Source organism: Mustela erminea, chromosome 6 (genome assembly GCF_009829155.1).
Source record: "Mustela erminea isolate mMusErm1 chromosome 6, mMusErm1.Pri, whole genome shotgun sequence".
Lineage (NCBI taxonomy): Eukaryota > Metazoa > Chordata > Mammalia > Carnivora > Mustelidae > Mustela > Mustela erminea.
Genome location: NC_045619.1, coordinates 85,327,144 through 85,344,054, shown reverse-complemented (window position 1 = coordinate 85,344,054; position 16,911 = coordinate 85,327,144). Strand labels below are relative to the sequence as shown.

The following is a 16,911-nucleotide window of genomic DNA, read 5'->3' as shown; positions in this document are numbered from 1 at the left end:
AACAGAGGTGTGGAGCATGCTTAAATCACTAAAATGAAATCTGGGGCCTTTGAGGGTTTGGGGCAATAATAGCTCTATCTTCCCCAGCAGTAACATGACATAATAAAAAGAGCATGAACCTTGGCCTCAGATACGCTTGGATGGGGTCCCTAACTGAGCTAATTCTTAGCTGTGTGACCCTGGGCAAATTATTTAACCTTATGAACCCCAGTTTTTTTCTCATAAGTGAAGATTAAGATCCTTATGTTGCTGGTTGTCATGAGGATGAAATGAAATACTATATAGTGTTTGGCCCTTAGTCGTGGTCAATAACTAGCAGCTGCTTATCATTATTAATGTTACTCTCAGGCTGTGCTTTGTTATGATGAAAGCTCCATTGAGCAAATGCTAATTAAGCTCTTACAGTGAGCAGTGCCTTTGCCAACACGTATATGGAATTGGACATGGAATTGGACGAGGCACTGTCTATGCCGAGCACAGAAACCCTTGGGGCTGTACTGCTCCAAGCTAAAGCAGGTCCACAGATAGCCATCATACGGGGCTGTAACATCCAGGGGCCCAAAGGGGTGAGAGGCCAGCAGAGTGGCCTTAAGGAGGTAACACTGGCCCTGGGCCTTGCTGCACAGGTGATTTGAAAAGTAGAGTTGGGGGTAGGGAGAAAGGAGGCCCTGTGGGAGTAACCTCGGCAGAAGCAAGCTATTCGGCTGGGCTGGAATGAAGGCTGTGCGGAGGGGCAGTGAGTGAGAACCAGAAGTGGAGGGAAGGACCAGCAGGCTGGGCCCAGAAAGCTGGTGGAGGGGTCCAGACCATCTCCTTTAGGCAGTGGACAGGGGTAGGAGACTTGGAGCACAAAGATGCTTTAGATGAAAAAGGAAGAATAACTTCTGCTTTGTGGATAAGGGGTTGGTAAAGCCACCGAACCAGGTCAGGGAGACAAATAGCCGAGCAGCTTCCAGACCAGAAGAGTGAGGATCCGAGCTGTAGCCGGCCCCCACCCCCAACCCCCTCAGAAGAGGGAGAAAGGCCACAGAGGCAGGAGTTTAAAGCTAACTCCTGTCTAGTCAAGATGCCTTAGAGATGAAAACGACATTCTCAGGGATGGAGAGAAGTGACCGGTGATTAGTAGTACCCTCGACATCCTCAGGGACCAGTTGGGGGAGGACAGAAATGATAATTCCTGCCACCTCTGTTCTCCGACCCAGTAACAAATGCCTTTCCCTTAGTCTCAGCCGTCCCGGGGAAGCTCAGGACACAGGCAGTCAGAACAGGAAGGGGCCCCGCAGAGAAGCAGAGTGCCCTTGGAGTCTCCAGGGGCACCCAAATTAGGCTGGCCACTGCCCTCTGCCCCAGGGATGTTGTTATTTCTCCAGAGCCCCAAACCAGCCCCATCTCCCTGTCACCTGGGGCCACATGGCTTCATTCTGCCTGTGCACGGTCTCCCAGGGCTCCTCTGTCCAAGTGGTGGGGACAGTGGCAGAAGCCACACTGGAAGCCAAGAGACATCCCCTGAAGGAGCAGACTTGAAAGAACGCAAGGGGAAGGCCGAACTTCAGGAGGGGGCAGGGTCTCTGGACAGAGCACCCCTGGGCTGACTCTGCCTCTTACCTGCAGATCCCACTAACGCCGCTCCAGCCGCCGTCAGAGCCCCCGGCCTCCCCGTCCCTGAGCTCTGTCGAGGGACCGACCACCTCGCTGCCTCTGGGGCACTGTGCGGGGCAAAGAGAGGTAGGAGGGCTGGGCACAGTGGTCTGTGGTTTCGCTGGCAACGGACTCCTCAGTCGCTACTGCGTTGCTTTTTCTTAAGGAGTCCCAGGGGAAGGGCCCGCTTCCTGGGGCCCAGATGCCGGTCTGGGTGTGAGCCCTCAGCGGTCAGCCTTAGACCGAGAGAAACAGGACCCCACTGGCGATCGCTAGCCTTGCAAGCAAAGTTAGTTAGTGGTAGACTTGTGTGGATCACCTTTCCTGAGCTCTCACTCGGTGCTGCACACCTGGGTCTCACATATTTTTTAGTAATTTTTGGCCTATATTTACAATTGTCTATTTATTCAAGTCTAGAACTATTATTCATTTATTCTTTTGCTTCTCTGGTTTGCTTTATTTTATGAGGTTAAGCATAATCACCACCCCATTTTTTTTTTTTTAAAGATTTTATTTATTTATTTGACAGAGAGAAATCACAGGTAAGCAGAGAGGCAGGCAGAGAGAGGAGGAAGCAGGCTTCTCGCGGAGCAGAGAGCCCGATGCAGGGCTCGATCCCAGGACCCTGGGATCATGACCTGAGCCGAAAGCAGAGGCTTTAACCCACTGAGCCACCCAGGCGCCCCTCACCACCCCATTTTATAGGCGATGCCATGAAGCTCAAGTTAAACTTGCTGAGTCCATACAACTAGTTGAGCAGTAGACCTGGGACTTGAACCTGCATAGTCTGGCTCAAGGGCGCAGGTAGTTAACCACTTTGCCAGAGGAGCTGGGCCCAAGAAGGAGCTGGGCAGAAACAGGGAGAGGCTTGCCACGGAGCTTCCCCATTTCCCGCCTCCCGGGGGAGCAGGTCTGCAGCACAGCTGTCTGACCTGAGAAGGCCTGGGCTTGCCGGCAGGGACTGACTTAGCACTTGGCCCCATTGCCTCCCCTTCTTGAGTCTGTGTTCTTTCTGGAGCCTGGAAAACAGACAGGCCTCCCTCCCCTGGGGCAAACATAGATATCCAGGTTGTAGGTGGTGTCAGCCCTGCTAACCCAAATAGCAGTGGGGGAAGTCTGCACCCCGCCTCAGGTACACCAGGAGGAAGAGGTGGGCTAACCAGGGCCCAGTGACTTGAGGAAGCTGAGCTGTCCTATCAGAGAAGCTCTTCGTTCCTTGTGGGGACTCCAACAAAACCAGGCCTGCTATGTTCCTGACACAGTCAGTCTGGTCCAGCTCAGGTCCTGGGCCTGCACATGGGCTCCAGCTCACATCCTTTCTCCCCAAAGGTATGTTGGGAGCAGCAGCTACGGCCAGGAGGCCCAGGACCCCCAGCCGCCCCACCGCTGGCCCTGGATGCCCTGTCCCCGTTCCTTCGAAAGAAAGCGCAGATCCTGGAGGTGTTAAGAGCCCTGGAAGAGACCGACCCCTTGCTGCTTTGCTCGCCTGCCACCCCGTGGCGACCTCCCAGTGAGGGTCCTGGCTCGCCAGAGCCCATCAATGGCGAGCTGTGTGGCCCACCCCAACCTGAACCCTCCTCCTGGGCCCCCTACCTGCTCCTAGGCCCTGGTAGCCTGGGAGGCCTGCTACACTGGGAGCGCCTCTTGGGGGGCCCAGGGGAGGAAGAGGGTGCTGGGCGGATCTGGGGCCCTGGTAGGGGCGCCTCCCAGGCTCTAGGCACTGGCTCTGGGGCCCCCTGTGCCCCAGGCAGCAGCTCCTCCTCTTCCTCTGATGAGGCGGGTGACCCCAATGAGGCGCCCAGCCCGGACACCCTACTTGGGGCCCTGGCCCGCAAACAGTTGAACCTGGGCCAGCTCCTTGAGGACACAGAGTCTTACCTGCAGGCCTTCTTGGCCGGGGCTGCAGGCCCACTCAGTGGGGACCTGCCAGGTCCCGGTCAGCCATCTTCTCCAGACCAGGGGCCCCCACAGCTGTCCAAGTCCAAAGGCCTCCCCAAGTCAGCTTGGGGTGGGGTTACTCCAGAGGCCCAGAGGCCAGGCTTTGGTGCTACCTCAGAGGGCCAGGGGCCCCTCCCCTTCCTCAGCATGTTCATGGGTGCGGGTGATGCCCCCCTTGGCTCACGGCCTGGCCACCCCTACTCCTCATCTCAGGTGAAAAGCAAGCTCCAAATTGGCCCCTCTTCTCCTGGGGAAGCCCAGGGGCCACTTCTGCCCTCTCCAGCCAGAGGTCTCAAGTTTCTAAAGCTGCCTCCAGCTTCAGAGAAGGTCCCCAGCCCAGGAGGCCCCCAGCTCAGCCCCCAGCTTCCCCGGAACTCCCGAATTCCCTGTCGAAACAGTGGCTCTGATGGCAGCCCCTCCCCACTACTGGCCCGCAGGGGTCTGGGTGGAGGAGAGCTATCCCCGGAGGGAGCACAGGGCCTGCCCACCAGCCCTTCCCCCTGCTCCGCAGCTCTGGACTCTGCACAGCTCAGACCACCCCCGCCAGCCTTGTCTACCACACTGTCCCCAGGACCCGTGGTTTCTCCCTGCTATGAGAACATTCTGGACCTTTCCCGGAGCACCTTTAGGGGGCCTTCCCCAGAGCCACCTCCATCCCCACTGCAGGTACCCACCTACCCACAATTAACCCTGGAGGTGCCACGGGCCCCTGAGGTCCTCAGAAGTCCTGGAGCTCCCTCCAGCCCTTGCCTCCCAGAACCTTGCTCCTATGGGAGTACCCAGGAGAAGAGTCTGGACAAAACTGGCTCGGAGTCTCCCCATCCTGGCCGCCGGACCCCCAGCAGCTCATCCAAGAAACCCAACCAGGGGGCCGGGAGGCGACCTGGGGATCCTGGCTACACCCCTCTGCGGGACAGACTGGCGGCCCTGGGGAAACTGAAGACTGGCCCCGAGGGGCTGGAGAAAAATGGGGTGCCAGCCAAGCCTGGCACCGAGAAGGCCCGGGGAGCAGGGAGGTCAGGGGAGAGCCCTGGAGACGTGGCACCTCCCACCCCCAGGCCTCCTGAGGGGCCAGAAGCCAAGGGGGCCCTGCGGGGGGCAGTGGCCTTGGGCACGAGCAGCCTGAAGCAGCAAGAACCTGGGCTCCTGGGAGACCCCGGAGCCCGCATCTACTCTTCCCACTCCATGGGGGCCCGGGTGGACCTGGAGCCCGTCTCACCGCGGAGCTGCCTCACCAAAGTGGAGCTGGCCAAGAGCCGGCTGGCAGGGGCCCTGTGCCCCCAGGCACCCCGCACCCCTGCCAAAGCACCAACCTCAGCCCCCAGCCTTGGCAAGCCCAGTAAGAGCCCCCATGGCAGCCCAACGAAGCTGCCTTCCAAGTCACCCACCAAGGTGGTACCGCGCCCTGTGGCCCCACCGACCACCAAGGAGCCCCCGAAGCCTGACAAGGGGAAGGGCCCGCCTTGGGCTGACTGTGGCGGCACTCCGGCCCAGCCTTCGGCCCCCACCCCCAGCCCGGCGGACCCCAGCCAAGGCCCCGAGGGCCGGGCCCCACACTCGGCCATCGAGGAGAAGGTGATGAAGGGCATCGAGGAGAACGTGCTGCGGCTGCAGGGCCAGGAGCGGGCGCCGGGCACCGAGGCCAAGCACCGCAATGCCAGCAGCATCGCCAGCTGGTTCGGCCTGAAGAAGAGCAAACTGCCGGCGCTGAACCGCCGCACCGAGACCACCAAGAGCAAGGAAGGGGCCGGTGGGGGCTCCCCGCTCCGGAAGGAGGGCAAGATGGAAGCCCGGAAACTGGAGGCCGAGAGCCTCAACATCTCCAAGCTGATGGCTAAGGCGGAAGACCTGCGCCGGGCCCTAGAGGAGGAGAAGGCCTACCTGAGCAGCAGGGCGCGGCCACGGCCCGGAGGCCCAGCCCCGGGACCGAGTACCGGGCTGGGGCAGGTGCAGGGCCAGCTGGCTGGCATGTACCAGGGCGCTGACACCTTCATGCAGCAGCTCCTCAACAGGTGAGGGTAGCCGGAGACCAGGCTGCGGGTGCGAGTGGCTGGGGGTCACTCTTCCCTCCCTGGGCCCGCCTGGGGCTGGGACTGCTTTTCCTGAGAGCAGAAAGGGTAGGGGGTCAAGTACAATGCCACCAGAGCAGCTGGGGGTTAACAGCCTGGCCCAGAGGAGAGACTGGGTCTTGGATCCGAAGCCTGGGGTTTGTGCCCCAGCTCCATCCCTCTCTGGCTGTGTGGTGTTGCACGTGCTAAGACCCGGCATCTCATTTAAGGGGAGCTGACCATCCCCGGTTTCCTAAATCGTTTCTGGCGTCAGCCGAGGCACCGGAAGTGCTGCCTGCACAAGAAGTTAGGGGACTGCTGGTTCCCAACCGGGGGCTGATAGCTCACTCTGGGATTTTCTGCCCTATAGCACAAGGGGGCTCCCCTTCCCATCTTGCCCACTCAGATTCGGTGGCCAGAGCAGGGTTGCAGAGAAGGGGCCATCTGTCTGGTCTCGGGGTTGCTTCATCCGGGCCAGATGAGGCAGAATGTCTGTGGGGGTTGGGTACCAGGTGGGGTGTGTCATGTATGGACAGGAGGTGACCAGGCTGCCATCTACTAGCAAATGGTATCGCGAGATCTCTGGGTCTGACTTTGTATGGCTTTGGGGAACTTGTTCCATCTCCCCTGCCCCTGCTGTTTCTCTGAGGTTTTCCCTAGAGTCTCTGCCTGTCCCCAGCATCAGGAGGGGTTGCTGGCAGCAGCCACCAGGGCTACATCCCCTATCCCAGGGGCAGAGAGCAGTGGGGATTTCACAAGACCCACCCCCACCAGCGGGAGTGAGGTTGGAGTGGATGCACCCAGGCCTCCCTTCACCTTCGTCTACACTGCTGCCCGTAGGGTGGATGGCAAGGAGCTGCCGCCCAAGAACTGGCGGGAGCCCAAACCCGAGTATGGCGATTTCCAGCCAGTGTCCTCTGACCCCAAGAACCCCTGGCCAGCCTGTGGGCCTCGAAATGGCCTGGTGGGGCCTCTTCAGGGCTGTGGAAAACCTCCTGGAAAGGTAGGCTCTTGACGGCTAGGTATTGGGCCTGGCTCTGTGGCCTGGCTCAATGTCCCACCCCTTGGAGGGTCCACTTCCCTGGGGTGTGGAAGCTGGTGGGTGTGCTCTTGGTCTCTGGGGGCTGGTGGGCTCTAGGGGTCCTAATGACGGAGCTTGGGTAGGGGCCTGGGAGGGGGCGGAAGGAAGGGGTCCTAAGGTCTCCCGTACCCCCACACAGCCGAACAGCGAGTCAGGAAGGCGGGAAGAGATGCCCTCAGAGGACAACCTGGCTGAGCCAGTGCCCACCTCACACTTCACAGGTCAGCAGGGTCAGGGGCCAAGGATGGGACCCGTCCCTCACCCCCTGCCCACTTTGTTCCTTTCCTGTCACTGCAGCAGGTGCCAGGCCCTGAGCACCATCTTGGGGCCAAGCACCAGGTGGGCATTGGGGCTGCACAGAATTAAATCCCTCCCTGCCCTCGGGTCCCTGGCCAGCCACCCAAACGTATCCCTGCAAGTCTAGGGTAGTGGAGGGGGAGGACTGGCAGGGCTGACAGCTGGTTGGGCGGGGAGGGGCCATGACCAGGTGGGGAGCCTGGACTGAGGCAGGAAGCCAGAAGAAGGCGGCGGAGGGGCTGAGACCATGGCCTCACATCCCCAACTTCCCCTCCCCTCCCCAGCCTGTGGCTCCTTGACTCGAACCCTGGACAGTGGCATTGGGACCTTTCCACCCCCAGACCATGGCAGCAATGGGACCCCCAGCAAGAATCTTCCCAAGACAAAGCCACCACGGCTGGACCCCCCACCCGGAGTGCCCCCGGCTCGGCCCCCATCCCTTACCAAAGTCCCCCGCCGTGCACACACGCTGGAGCGTGAGGTGCCAGGCATAGAGGAGCTGCTGGTGAGTGGGCGGCACCCTAGCATGCCGGCCTTCCCCGCGCTGCTCACCGCCACTCCGGGCCACCGGGGCCATCAGCCCTGTCCTGACGGTAAGTGTCTGCGCGGAAGGGTGTGTCATCCCTGGAGCTCTGCCTGCCACCATCCACCTTCCCCTTGTCCCCTTGCAGATCCCTGTGAAGACCCAGGTCCTCCCCCTCCCGTCCAGCTGGCTAAGAACTGGACTTTCCCCAACGCAAGGGCAACCAACAGCTCCACTGACCCTTTTCTTTGCCCATCCCGACAATTGGAGGGGCTGCCCAGGACCCCCATGGTGAGCATGTCCAGAGGGGAAAGGGGACAGGCCCAGAGGGCGGGGGGATGACATGGGGAGCCCAGTTCCTGTCTTCGAAGAGGCTGAAGGGTGAGCTCCCTTGGATGCCCCTCTGGGCAGCCCAACCACCTGCCCTTTCTCACACTGCTCTTGGAGAAAGGGTTTCTCTCCCCGCAGAACGTCGGCAGGACCACACTCAGTTGTGCCTCTAGTCGCCTTGGTGGGCCCCATGGGCAGCACCCTATCAGGTGGGAGGAGCCCGGCACCTCTCAGGCCCGGCTGGGAGGTGAAAGGCGCCTCCTCCTGAGCTTCCCTTCCTTTCCCAGGCCCTGCCCGTTGACCGGAAGCGGAGCCTGGAGCCCAGCCGCCCAGCCCCTCCTCCCCAGGGCCCGGCATTCGGAGGTAGCCGCACGCCCAGCACGTCGGACATGGGCGAGGAAGGGAGAGTGGCCAGTGGGGGTCCTCCAGGTCTGGAGACCTCAGAGTCTCTCAGCGACTCCCTCTACGATTCGCTTTCCTCCTGTGGGAGTCAGGGCTGAGGGGCCACGCCGCACGACGGCCCCTCTCTGGAGTTGGAAACCACTGACTGGACCAGCTCTCCTCCTGCCTCATCCCTTGGGGCAGGTGGGGCCCCTCCCTGCAGGGACCAAGGAGGCAGATGGATCAGAAGGTGAAGGGGGTCCCTGACACACCCCACTGCCCACCGCTGCTGTGGAGGAGATGACCACTCTCAGCTCAGGGAGAGACCCCACCTTTGGTCCCTTCTCTCACCTGGAGTAAGGCTCTTCCTCCGAGAGACTGGGGGTTCAAGGTCGCTGTGTCCTGGCCCCCGCTCCCCCTTTCGGGCTGAGCCATCCTGTGGTGCTGGGCTTCCCGCCCGCCATCTGTGCCATCTCTGCCCAACCCGGCCGCTCCCTGCCCTGGAGCCCCGTGGGACTAGCCCAGAGGCCCCGGGCCAGTGGAGTCTAGGGGCAAAGGGTCAAGTTGCCTTCTCTCTCTGTCTGCCCTGGTCCTCCCTGCTGTCTGGATGGTGCTGCCCTCCCTACCCCATGTCTTTGGGGTCCATTTGTCTGTCTTTTTGTTGTTTTTTTTTATATTGAAGCGCCTGGCCCAGTCCCCAGCCCCCATCCCTGCGCTGCGGTTAATTTATCTGTCGTTAAGAACTCGGCTGCTCTGCTTCCAGCCTCTGCTTCTGCCCTCTTCCTAATAAAATGTGGAGGCCCCTCCCTGCCCTGGACTCCGCTTTTTCTCTGGGAGAACTCCGGGTCGGACAGAGGGGTGGAGGCTGCGTGGGCACCAGGCTGCGGGACCCTAGGGACCTAGACTTTGCCTCAGGTGCCCTTGTCACCTTAGAAGGTCACTAAAGATTGGGGAAGTGGGGCCTGCTTAGGCTTGGACTGGTTCCTGGGGTCAGGGGGATTCGTTCTTCCTGGGGTAGGGCGGAAGGCTGTGCTGTCTGTGTGAAGGGTGGCCGTGGGCGTGCACACCAACTCCTGCACGTGCTGGGGGGATGGGATGTGCAAAGTGAGCTTTGGGGGCTGCTGTGTAGACAGACTTAAGTGTCGGTAGCCTCCTGTTGCCAGAAAGCAAAGCACAGCTGGTCTCAAACTTGCCACCTCCTTTTTTTTTTTCTTTTATTTATTTGAGAGATAGCATGAGCCGGGGAGGGACAGAGGCAGAGGGAGAAGCAGACTCCCCGCTGAGCAGAGAGCCCCAAGACAGTGGGGCTCCATCCGAGGACACCAGGATCATGACCTGAGCCAAAGGCAAACGCTTACTCGACTGAGCCACCCAGGCACCCCTCTACCTCAGATTTCAACCAGGAGTTCCCCTGGCTCTAAAGTTCTCACTTTAGGAAGGGGAGGCCAAGAATGAGGCTTTATGGAAGGGTCTAGGCTTCTAGGAGTAATTTCATACTCCCCAGATGGCATGAAAAGGCCATGGGGTGGGGGTGGCTCCCTAGCCCTTGGATTTCCTGTTGGTCATGGAGCTGGGCACATCTGAAGGTGAACCAGACCGTCACACATCAGCCAGCCAAGTTGGGCTTAGCCGGGCCTCCTTCCTGCCCAGGTTGCTGGGTGTGGGTGTGGGGTGACTTGTGGAGTGCCCACCAGACCAAGCCTGCACTCAGTCTCTCCCTGGGACATACGGTCTGAAGTCCTCGTGGGTGGCATGCATTTGGTACCCCTGGCCTTGTGGGGATTCTGGACGGTTCACCATGGGGATGGGGACCCTCTGGTGACCACATGGTCTGTGATGGCAGCACAGGCCTACAGAGCTGAGGTTGGGGTACCTGGCGGCCAGTAGGCCTGTGCCCATCCATACGTTGGTGATACCACTGGCTGCCGCTCTGTGCCCTGGCCAGCCCAAGGCAGGTTGGGATGGGGAGGGAGTCAGGGCCTCCCTCTCTACTAACTCCTAGTAGCGTCTCCAGCCACAGAATGCTCCAGAGAGTGGTAGAAGAAACTCTCCCATTAAAATAAACACCAGCCATGCCACCAGCCTCCTGATCCCCAATACCCACCAGAGCCTTATTTCAGAGACGAAGGCGTCAAGGCTCGGAAGCATTCAGTGGTTTTCTGAGGCTGAGAAGTGATGGAGCCTAATGAGGGAGATTTCTTTCTGAGTGTGTAGCTTGCCTTTTTTTCCAGCAGGACTTTAATTTTCTCCTCCTTTTTTGGCCTGTGGATCACTCCTGATGGACAGGGCTTAATAGTACTCGACAGGGAACATAAGAGTCTTAACCATTAAGTCTGGTTTTGTGGGGGAAAGTAGCATCTTTTCTCTGGGCCTTGGTTTTCCTCATCGATAGAAGGAAGATTAGGAGGTTGGGCCAGACCATCTTTGTCTGTAGCTCTGTAGTTCCTCCTAAGCCTCCTTTAAGCTGGCCTCTCTCCCTCCCATTTCCCTCGGTTGATGTCCTGGAAAACATTAACAAGACTTAGAGAAGGGTCAGGTTGGGTGTCTTGGTTTTTCTCTAACTGTCCCAATCCCATTTTCTCACTTCTGTCCTCTACCTGCAGCTCCTATCCCAATGTCCCTTCCACTTTCCCGGGCCTGCATCTGATATTGCCAAGAGGCTGATCTGCCTCTTACCACAAGGGCTATACAAAGGCTACATCCTTCTAACTTCTTGCTTCTGGGTTCTTCAAGCGCCTTTCTCTGTTTGAACCTGATGTATTACCTCATTTCCTTGTCAGCCCAGAATTGTTTGCCTGCCGGATATTTACTCTCTCTCCTTTCCGGGAAAGAGTTTGGTGCAGTGGGTTTGACTCCGGACTCCACCTCTGGCAAGCTGAGACCAAATGGCCCATCTATATTTCTGTCCCCAGGGTCTGGCCCGTCTGCTCTCAGGCTCTGTTCCGCAGGGTTGCAAACGCAAGGTGACAATGTGGGCCAACCAAAGTCAGCCCTGCCCCACTGGTGGTTCCAGTGTGGGCCGCTCTCATTCCCAAATCCCTCCCTGTCCAGCCCACGGAATTGTGTGTGCCCTCCATCTGAAGCAGTCCTGTGGAGGGGGTCACACAAGCGAGTTAAAGACACTCCTGGGAAACCAGTTTCTCCTTGTACTTTGAGGGATGGTTTGACTAAAAGACTCCTCAGTCTTTGCTATGACATGATACTGCCTATCTTGGTTGGCAACATCTGCTGGCAGGATTCAAGTGACCTCCCCGTTTTCTCTACGAACAATGGGTGTGATGTTTGTCTTACCATTGTGTGTGACCCCTTCTGCCGAATTTTCCAAACAGAGGAAGCCAAAACTGCCAGGCGCCCTTCCTCCCCCTTCAAATGGCATCAAGGCATCAGCAAAAGACTGAAAAGGTTTCAGGTTTCACATCACTGGGCACCCTGCCTTTTACAGGAAATGTCCTAAAGTGTTAACAGGTTTTCTCTGGGTTGCCAAGAGCTTTTATTGCTAAATTTTCTACAAACAGTATGGTTTGGTTTTTTTATCAAAAAAGATTTTTAAAAAGAAACAGTCATGCTCAGCAGCAAACTCTAGATATACACACTCCTTCTTTAATCCTGTGTGAGTTAATTCAAACATGTAATTTTTAAAAAAAAAACTTGTGAATGTCAAGTAAATATAAGTGAGCATTTCTATGATCTTGAGATGAGGATGAACTTTTAAAGATCTTTTTGGTAATTATTAAAGACATACACATTATAAAAGTGCATGTTTCTTTAAAAACTTTTTTAAAAAGTGCATTTGTTTCTTTTTTAAAAAGTAATTGAAATTGAATAGAATGTTTTAGAAGGAAGAAGCATCTCTTTCATACCGCAACGCCCAACCTCACTCCCCAGATATAATCCAAGTTGATGGGTAATCTTTTCAAATCATAGTTTTTAAAAAATTAATTAATTAATTTTTTAGAATTTTATTTATTTATTTGACAGAGACATAGCGAGAGAAGGAACATAAGCAGGGAGAGTGGTAGAGGGAGAAGGAGCTTCTCCGTTGAGCAGGGAACCCGATGCGGGGCTCAATCCCAGGACCCTGGGATCATGACCTGAGCCAAAGGCAGACACTTAACGACTAAGCCACCCAGGCGCCCCTCAAATCATGTTTAAATGCACGAGTGTACATACACACACACACACACACACACACACACACACGGAACATGTTTATGTTGACCTTTTATTAAACAATGAAATTATCCTATAGTTACTGATCTGCTTCTTTTAGCACTTAATAATACATCTTGGGGATTTTTCCAAAGTCCATGAATCTCCATAACCGTACATGGTCTTCTATTGTATGGCTGTGCCATGTTCATTTGTGCTGCCATGGCAAGCAGGGCTGCAGTGAATATTGCATGTGTGTCTTTGGCCACTCGTGTATTTTCACAAGATTTTTTTTAACCAATGAAATTGCGAGGTCGGGGGGACTGGGTGGCTCAGTCGGTTAAGCGTCTGCCTTTGGCTCTGGTCATGATCCTAGAGTCCCAGGATCAGCCCCGCATCAGGCTCCCTGCTTGGTGGGGTGTCTGTTTCTCCCTCTGCCCCTCCCCTGCTCGTGCTCTCTCTCTCTCAAATAAATAAACAAACTCTTTAAAAAAAAAAGGAATTGCTAGGTCATAGCATATGCTTAACTTAAATTTTCTGCAGATATTAACAAATTGCATTTCCCTAACAATGCATGTGAGACTATCCTTCTACATCATTCAGTATTATTAAACTTTGTATTCTCAAGTAATGTGGTCAGAGTAAGTTACCATGTAGAGTCTTGTGGCCTAATGTTAGCGACTTTTACTTATACTCAGAGTGAAATAAGAAGCCGTTAGAGAGGGATAAAGAATGAACTAGAGAGGGCAAGTATGGCAGCAGATCAGGAAGGGGGCCCCTTGGGTAACTCTGATGACAGAGGGTGGCGACCTATTCCACGGTGGGGACACTGTAGACACTAAAATTCACTAATGTAATTGATGTGAAGAAAGGAGAAGAGCCAAGGGTAACTCCAAGGGTTAGGAAGAAGTTGGTAGGAATTGGTAGGAAGAAGTTGCCATTAACCATTAAGGGGGAGAGTAAATAGAGCAGACTTGGGGGAGGGAAGATCAGGAGTTAAGTGTTGGCCATGTTAAATTTGAGATGTCTTTTGGACACCATCCAATGGAAAATGTGGAGTAAGCATTTGGTTATAGAAGTCCAGAGTTTAGAAAAGAAGCCGGGGCTAGAGATATAAATTAGTAAGTCATCAACATATGGATGTTATTTAAAGCCAGGGGCTGGATGAGATCAACAAAGGAGTAAGAGGAAGAAAGGTCTGAGTCCTAAATCCTGGGATCCTTCATTTCTTCAGAGGTCAGAGGAAATGAGGAGAGATCACAGAGGAGACTGAAAAAACAGTACCAAAAGAATATAATAGGGTCCTGGGATATAAAAAAAGAAAACATTTCAAGAAAGATGAATCGGTAAGTTTTGCTGATGCATCTGTCAAGATGAGGATTGAAAACTGTTCCTTCAATTTAGTAATACAGAAGTCACTGGTGACCTTAGCGAGAGCCCTGGTGGAAATGAGAGCTGTCTGGAGTGGTTCAAGAAGGAAACGTGCCAGGATGGATCGGAGGGAGTATAGACGACTCCTCTAAGAAATAGTGGAGAGAGAGGGGGAGAGGAGAATAGGGTCAAGAAATGCAATATTGACTATTTTTTTAGTCTTATTTTTCAAACTATTTCTTTTTTTCTTTTTTAAAGATTTTATTTATTTATTTGACAGAGATCACAAGCAGGCAGAGAGGCAGGGAAGCAGGCTCCCCGCTGAGCAGAAAGCCGGATGCAGGGCTCGATCCCAGGACTCTGGGATCATGACCTGAGCCGAAGGCAGAGGCTTAACCCACTGAGCCACCCAGGTGCCTCTTTTTCAAACTATTTCAAACTTACATAAATGTTTCAAAGACAGCACAAAAACTTTCTTCTAACCCTCTTCAAAGCTGCCAGCTTGATGATCCCTCTCCCATACTTGACTGTAGATTTCCTACAAACAAGGGCATTCTCTTCTATACCCCCATATCATCATCAAAATCAGGAATTAATTTATAATGACACCTCAGACCACATCCAAGTCTCACAGTTGTCCAGAAAACGTCATTTATAGCCAGTTCAAAAGTCACACATTGCTTTTAGACATTTTTAGTGTCCTTCAAACTGGAACAATTTTTCAATCTGTCCTTGACTTTTTTTTTAAGAAAAGGAGGTGGTGTGGGGGCAGAGGGAGAGAGAGAATCCAAAGCAGGCTCCACACACAGCAGGGAGCCCAACTTGGGGCTCAATCTCACGACCCTGAGATCATGGCCTGAGCAAGAAATCAAGAGTCAGACTCTTTTTTTTTTTTTAATATTTTATTTATTTATTTGACAGAGAGAGATCACAAGGGGACAGAGAGGCAGGCAGAGAGAGGGAAGCAGGCTCCCCACTGAGCAGAGAGCCCGGATGCGGGACTCGATCCCAGGACTCTGAGATCATGACCTGAGCAGAAGGCAGCGGCTTAACCCACTGAGCCACCCAGGTGCCCAAGAGTCAGACTCTTAACTGACTGAGCCACCCAGGTGCCCCCAAACTGTCCTTGACTTTTGAGACCTTGACATTTAAATTTTTTTTTATTTATTTATGTGTTTATTTGAGAGAGAGAGAGCATGAACAAGGAGAGGGGCAGAGGGAGAAGCAAACTCCTGCTGAGCAGAGAGCCCAATGTGAGGCTCAATCCCAGGACCCTGGGATCATGACCTGAGCCAAAGGCAGAGGCTTAATGGACTGAGCCACCCAGACACACCTGAGAACTTGACATTTTTTAACTTTGCAGGCCATAATTTCCATTTATCTCATTATTAAGGATGTTCATTTTCCTTACTTAAGTTGGTGTATGCCAGATTTCTCCATTATACTTTTACTATTTTTCCCTGTATAATTAATAACATAATCGGAAAGTACTTTGACACTGTAAATGTTTCATTTTCATCAAACTTTCTATTTATGCATTTGTTTATGTCAGTATGAACTCGTGACTTCCTATGTTATTCAATGGTTTGGAATCCATTACCATCATTATTTACTTTGGTGTCAAGTTGTCCCTGATTTGGTCAGTAGGAGCCCCTTCAATATGGCTTCCATCTCTTTGACAAACCCCCATCATTCTTTGAGGATATACTTTCTGGCATAACTTGCTCAAGATTCATCTTGGACTTCCCCAACCCAAACCTGGAATCTGCTATTTCTCCAAAGAGCCCTGGATCTTCTGGTGGAGAGTGATACTTAGAAACCAAGATCTGGAAGCTGGGTATGCTTATTGCTACTGGGGATTTGTTCCTTAGGATTCCCAGGCCATAAGAGAGAATTTCTTTCTTTCTTTCTTTCTTTCTTTCTTTCTTTCTTTCTTTTTTTTCAGGATTTTATTTATTCTTTTGAGAGAAAGCACACAAGCAGGAAGAGGTGCAGAGGCCAAGGGAGAAGCAGACTCCCCGCTGAGTGGAGAGTTGAACGCAAGACTCGTTCTCACAACCCGAGATCCTGACCTGAGCCAAAGTCAGATACTTAACCTACTGAACTGCCCAGGATTTCTTAAAGGTGGAAGAAATTAAGGTATTTTCTTGTACTTACGGGAAAGAAAAAAATAGAGAAAATTTGATGATTCCAGGAGAGAGAAAAGGGAATTGTTGGGCCCTAGGGCATGTGTGGCCCTAAATAGTGTCTACAGGTACAGGAGGGAGGAAGGCACGGAGGCAGCTGAGTATACGAGTGTCTGCTTAGAGAAGGACACTTGTGATTGCTTTTATTTTCTCAAGGAAATAATCAAGGTCATCAGCTAAGAGGGAAGGATGGGAAAGGGAAGTGTTGGAGATTTGAGAAGAGAGGAGATAGTATGAGTAGTCATTTAGAAGGTCAAGGGTGAACACACTAGGGAATGGAGTGGGGGTACGAAGCAGCATGAAGGGTTCACATGAGATGCGTAGGAATTTAAAGTGAGACTTACTTTATTTAAAAAAAAAGATTTTATTTTTTTTTTAGAGAGAGAGAGAGAATGGGGGTGAAGGGGCAGAGGGAGAGAAAGTCCCAAGCTGACTCCATGCTGAGCACAGAGCCCAACATGGGCCCGATCCCATGACCCCGAGATCACGATCTGAGTGGACGTGACTCTTGGATCCACCAAGAGTCAGATGCTCAACCAAAAGTGGCACCCAGGCATCCCTTAAAGTGAGACTTATTAACACAAATGTGTTGGGTATTTTCTCCTGCTGTGGTAGGTGCAGAATAGACAGGTCTAGTCAGGGTTGCCGATTCACCAAATGACTACAGCATCGGGGAGAGAGAGAGGGAGGCCAGGGGATTGAAGGTATAGGCAAGAGAATGATTCTATCAGTTGGCCGTGGGCTTTACACTGATTAAAGAGGGAAGAGAGAATGATAAAGGACAGGCATGACAGAGGTACGATCAGTAGATGGCAAGTGTGGCGGGACCAGAGGACTTTTGCGGATAAGATACTAGAAGGAATGAGTTGGGAAGAGGTGAAGTGGTGATCAGAAGGTGGGGTGTATGAGATTGAGATGATGGGAGGTGTACTGGGTTAAGTTGTGCCCCCCTAAGGAAAAAAAAAAAGA

The 16,911-nt window shown here is 53.9% G+C and overlaps 1 protein-coding gene across 12 annotated transcripts in view; it reads left to right on the top strand.

Moving 5' to 3' along the window:
- Positions 1-9,046, top strand: part of NCKAP5L (NCK associated protein 5 like) — a 31,720-nt gene extending 22,674 nt beyond the window's left edge. For 5 of the 12 annotated variants that reach the window (XM_032348133.1, XM_032348132.1, XM_032348129.1 and 2 more), the window contains 7 exons: positions 1,612-1,725; positions 2,968-5,588; positions 6,465-6,627; positions 6,845-6,926; positions 7,287-7,507; positions 7,674-7,816; positions 8,143-9,046. In XM_032348133.1, coding sequence (XP_032204024.1) covers positions 1,612-1,725; positions 2,968-5,588; positions 6,465-6,627; positions 6,845-6,926; positions 7,287-7,507; positions 7,674-7,816; positions 8,143-8,503 — 3,705 coding nt within the window. In that variant the 3' untranslated portion in view covers positions 8,504-9,046. Of the gene's footprint in view, positions 1-1,611; positions 1,726-2,967; positions 5,589-6,464; positions 6,628-6,844; positions 6,927-7,286; positions 7,817-8,142 lie in introns of those variants that run through there. The other 7 variants (XM_032348127.1, XM_032348128.1, XM_032348130.1 and 4 more) reach the window with 6 other exon arrangements.
- The last annotated feature ends 7,865 nt before the right edge of the window (positions 9,047-16,911 follow it).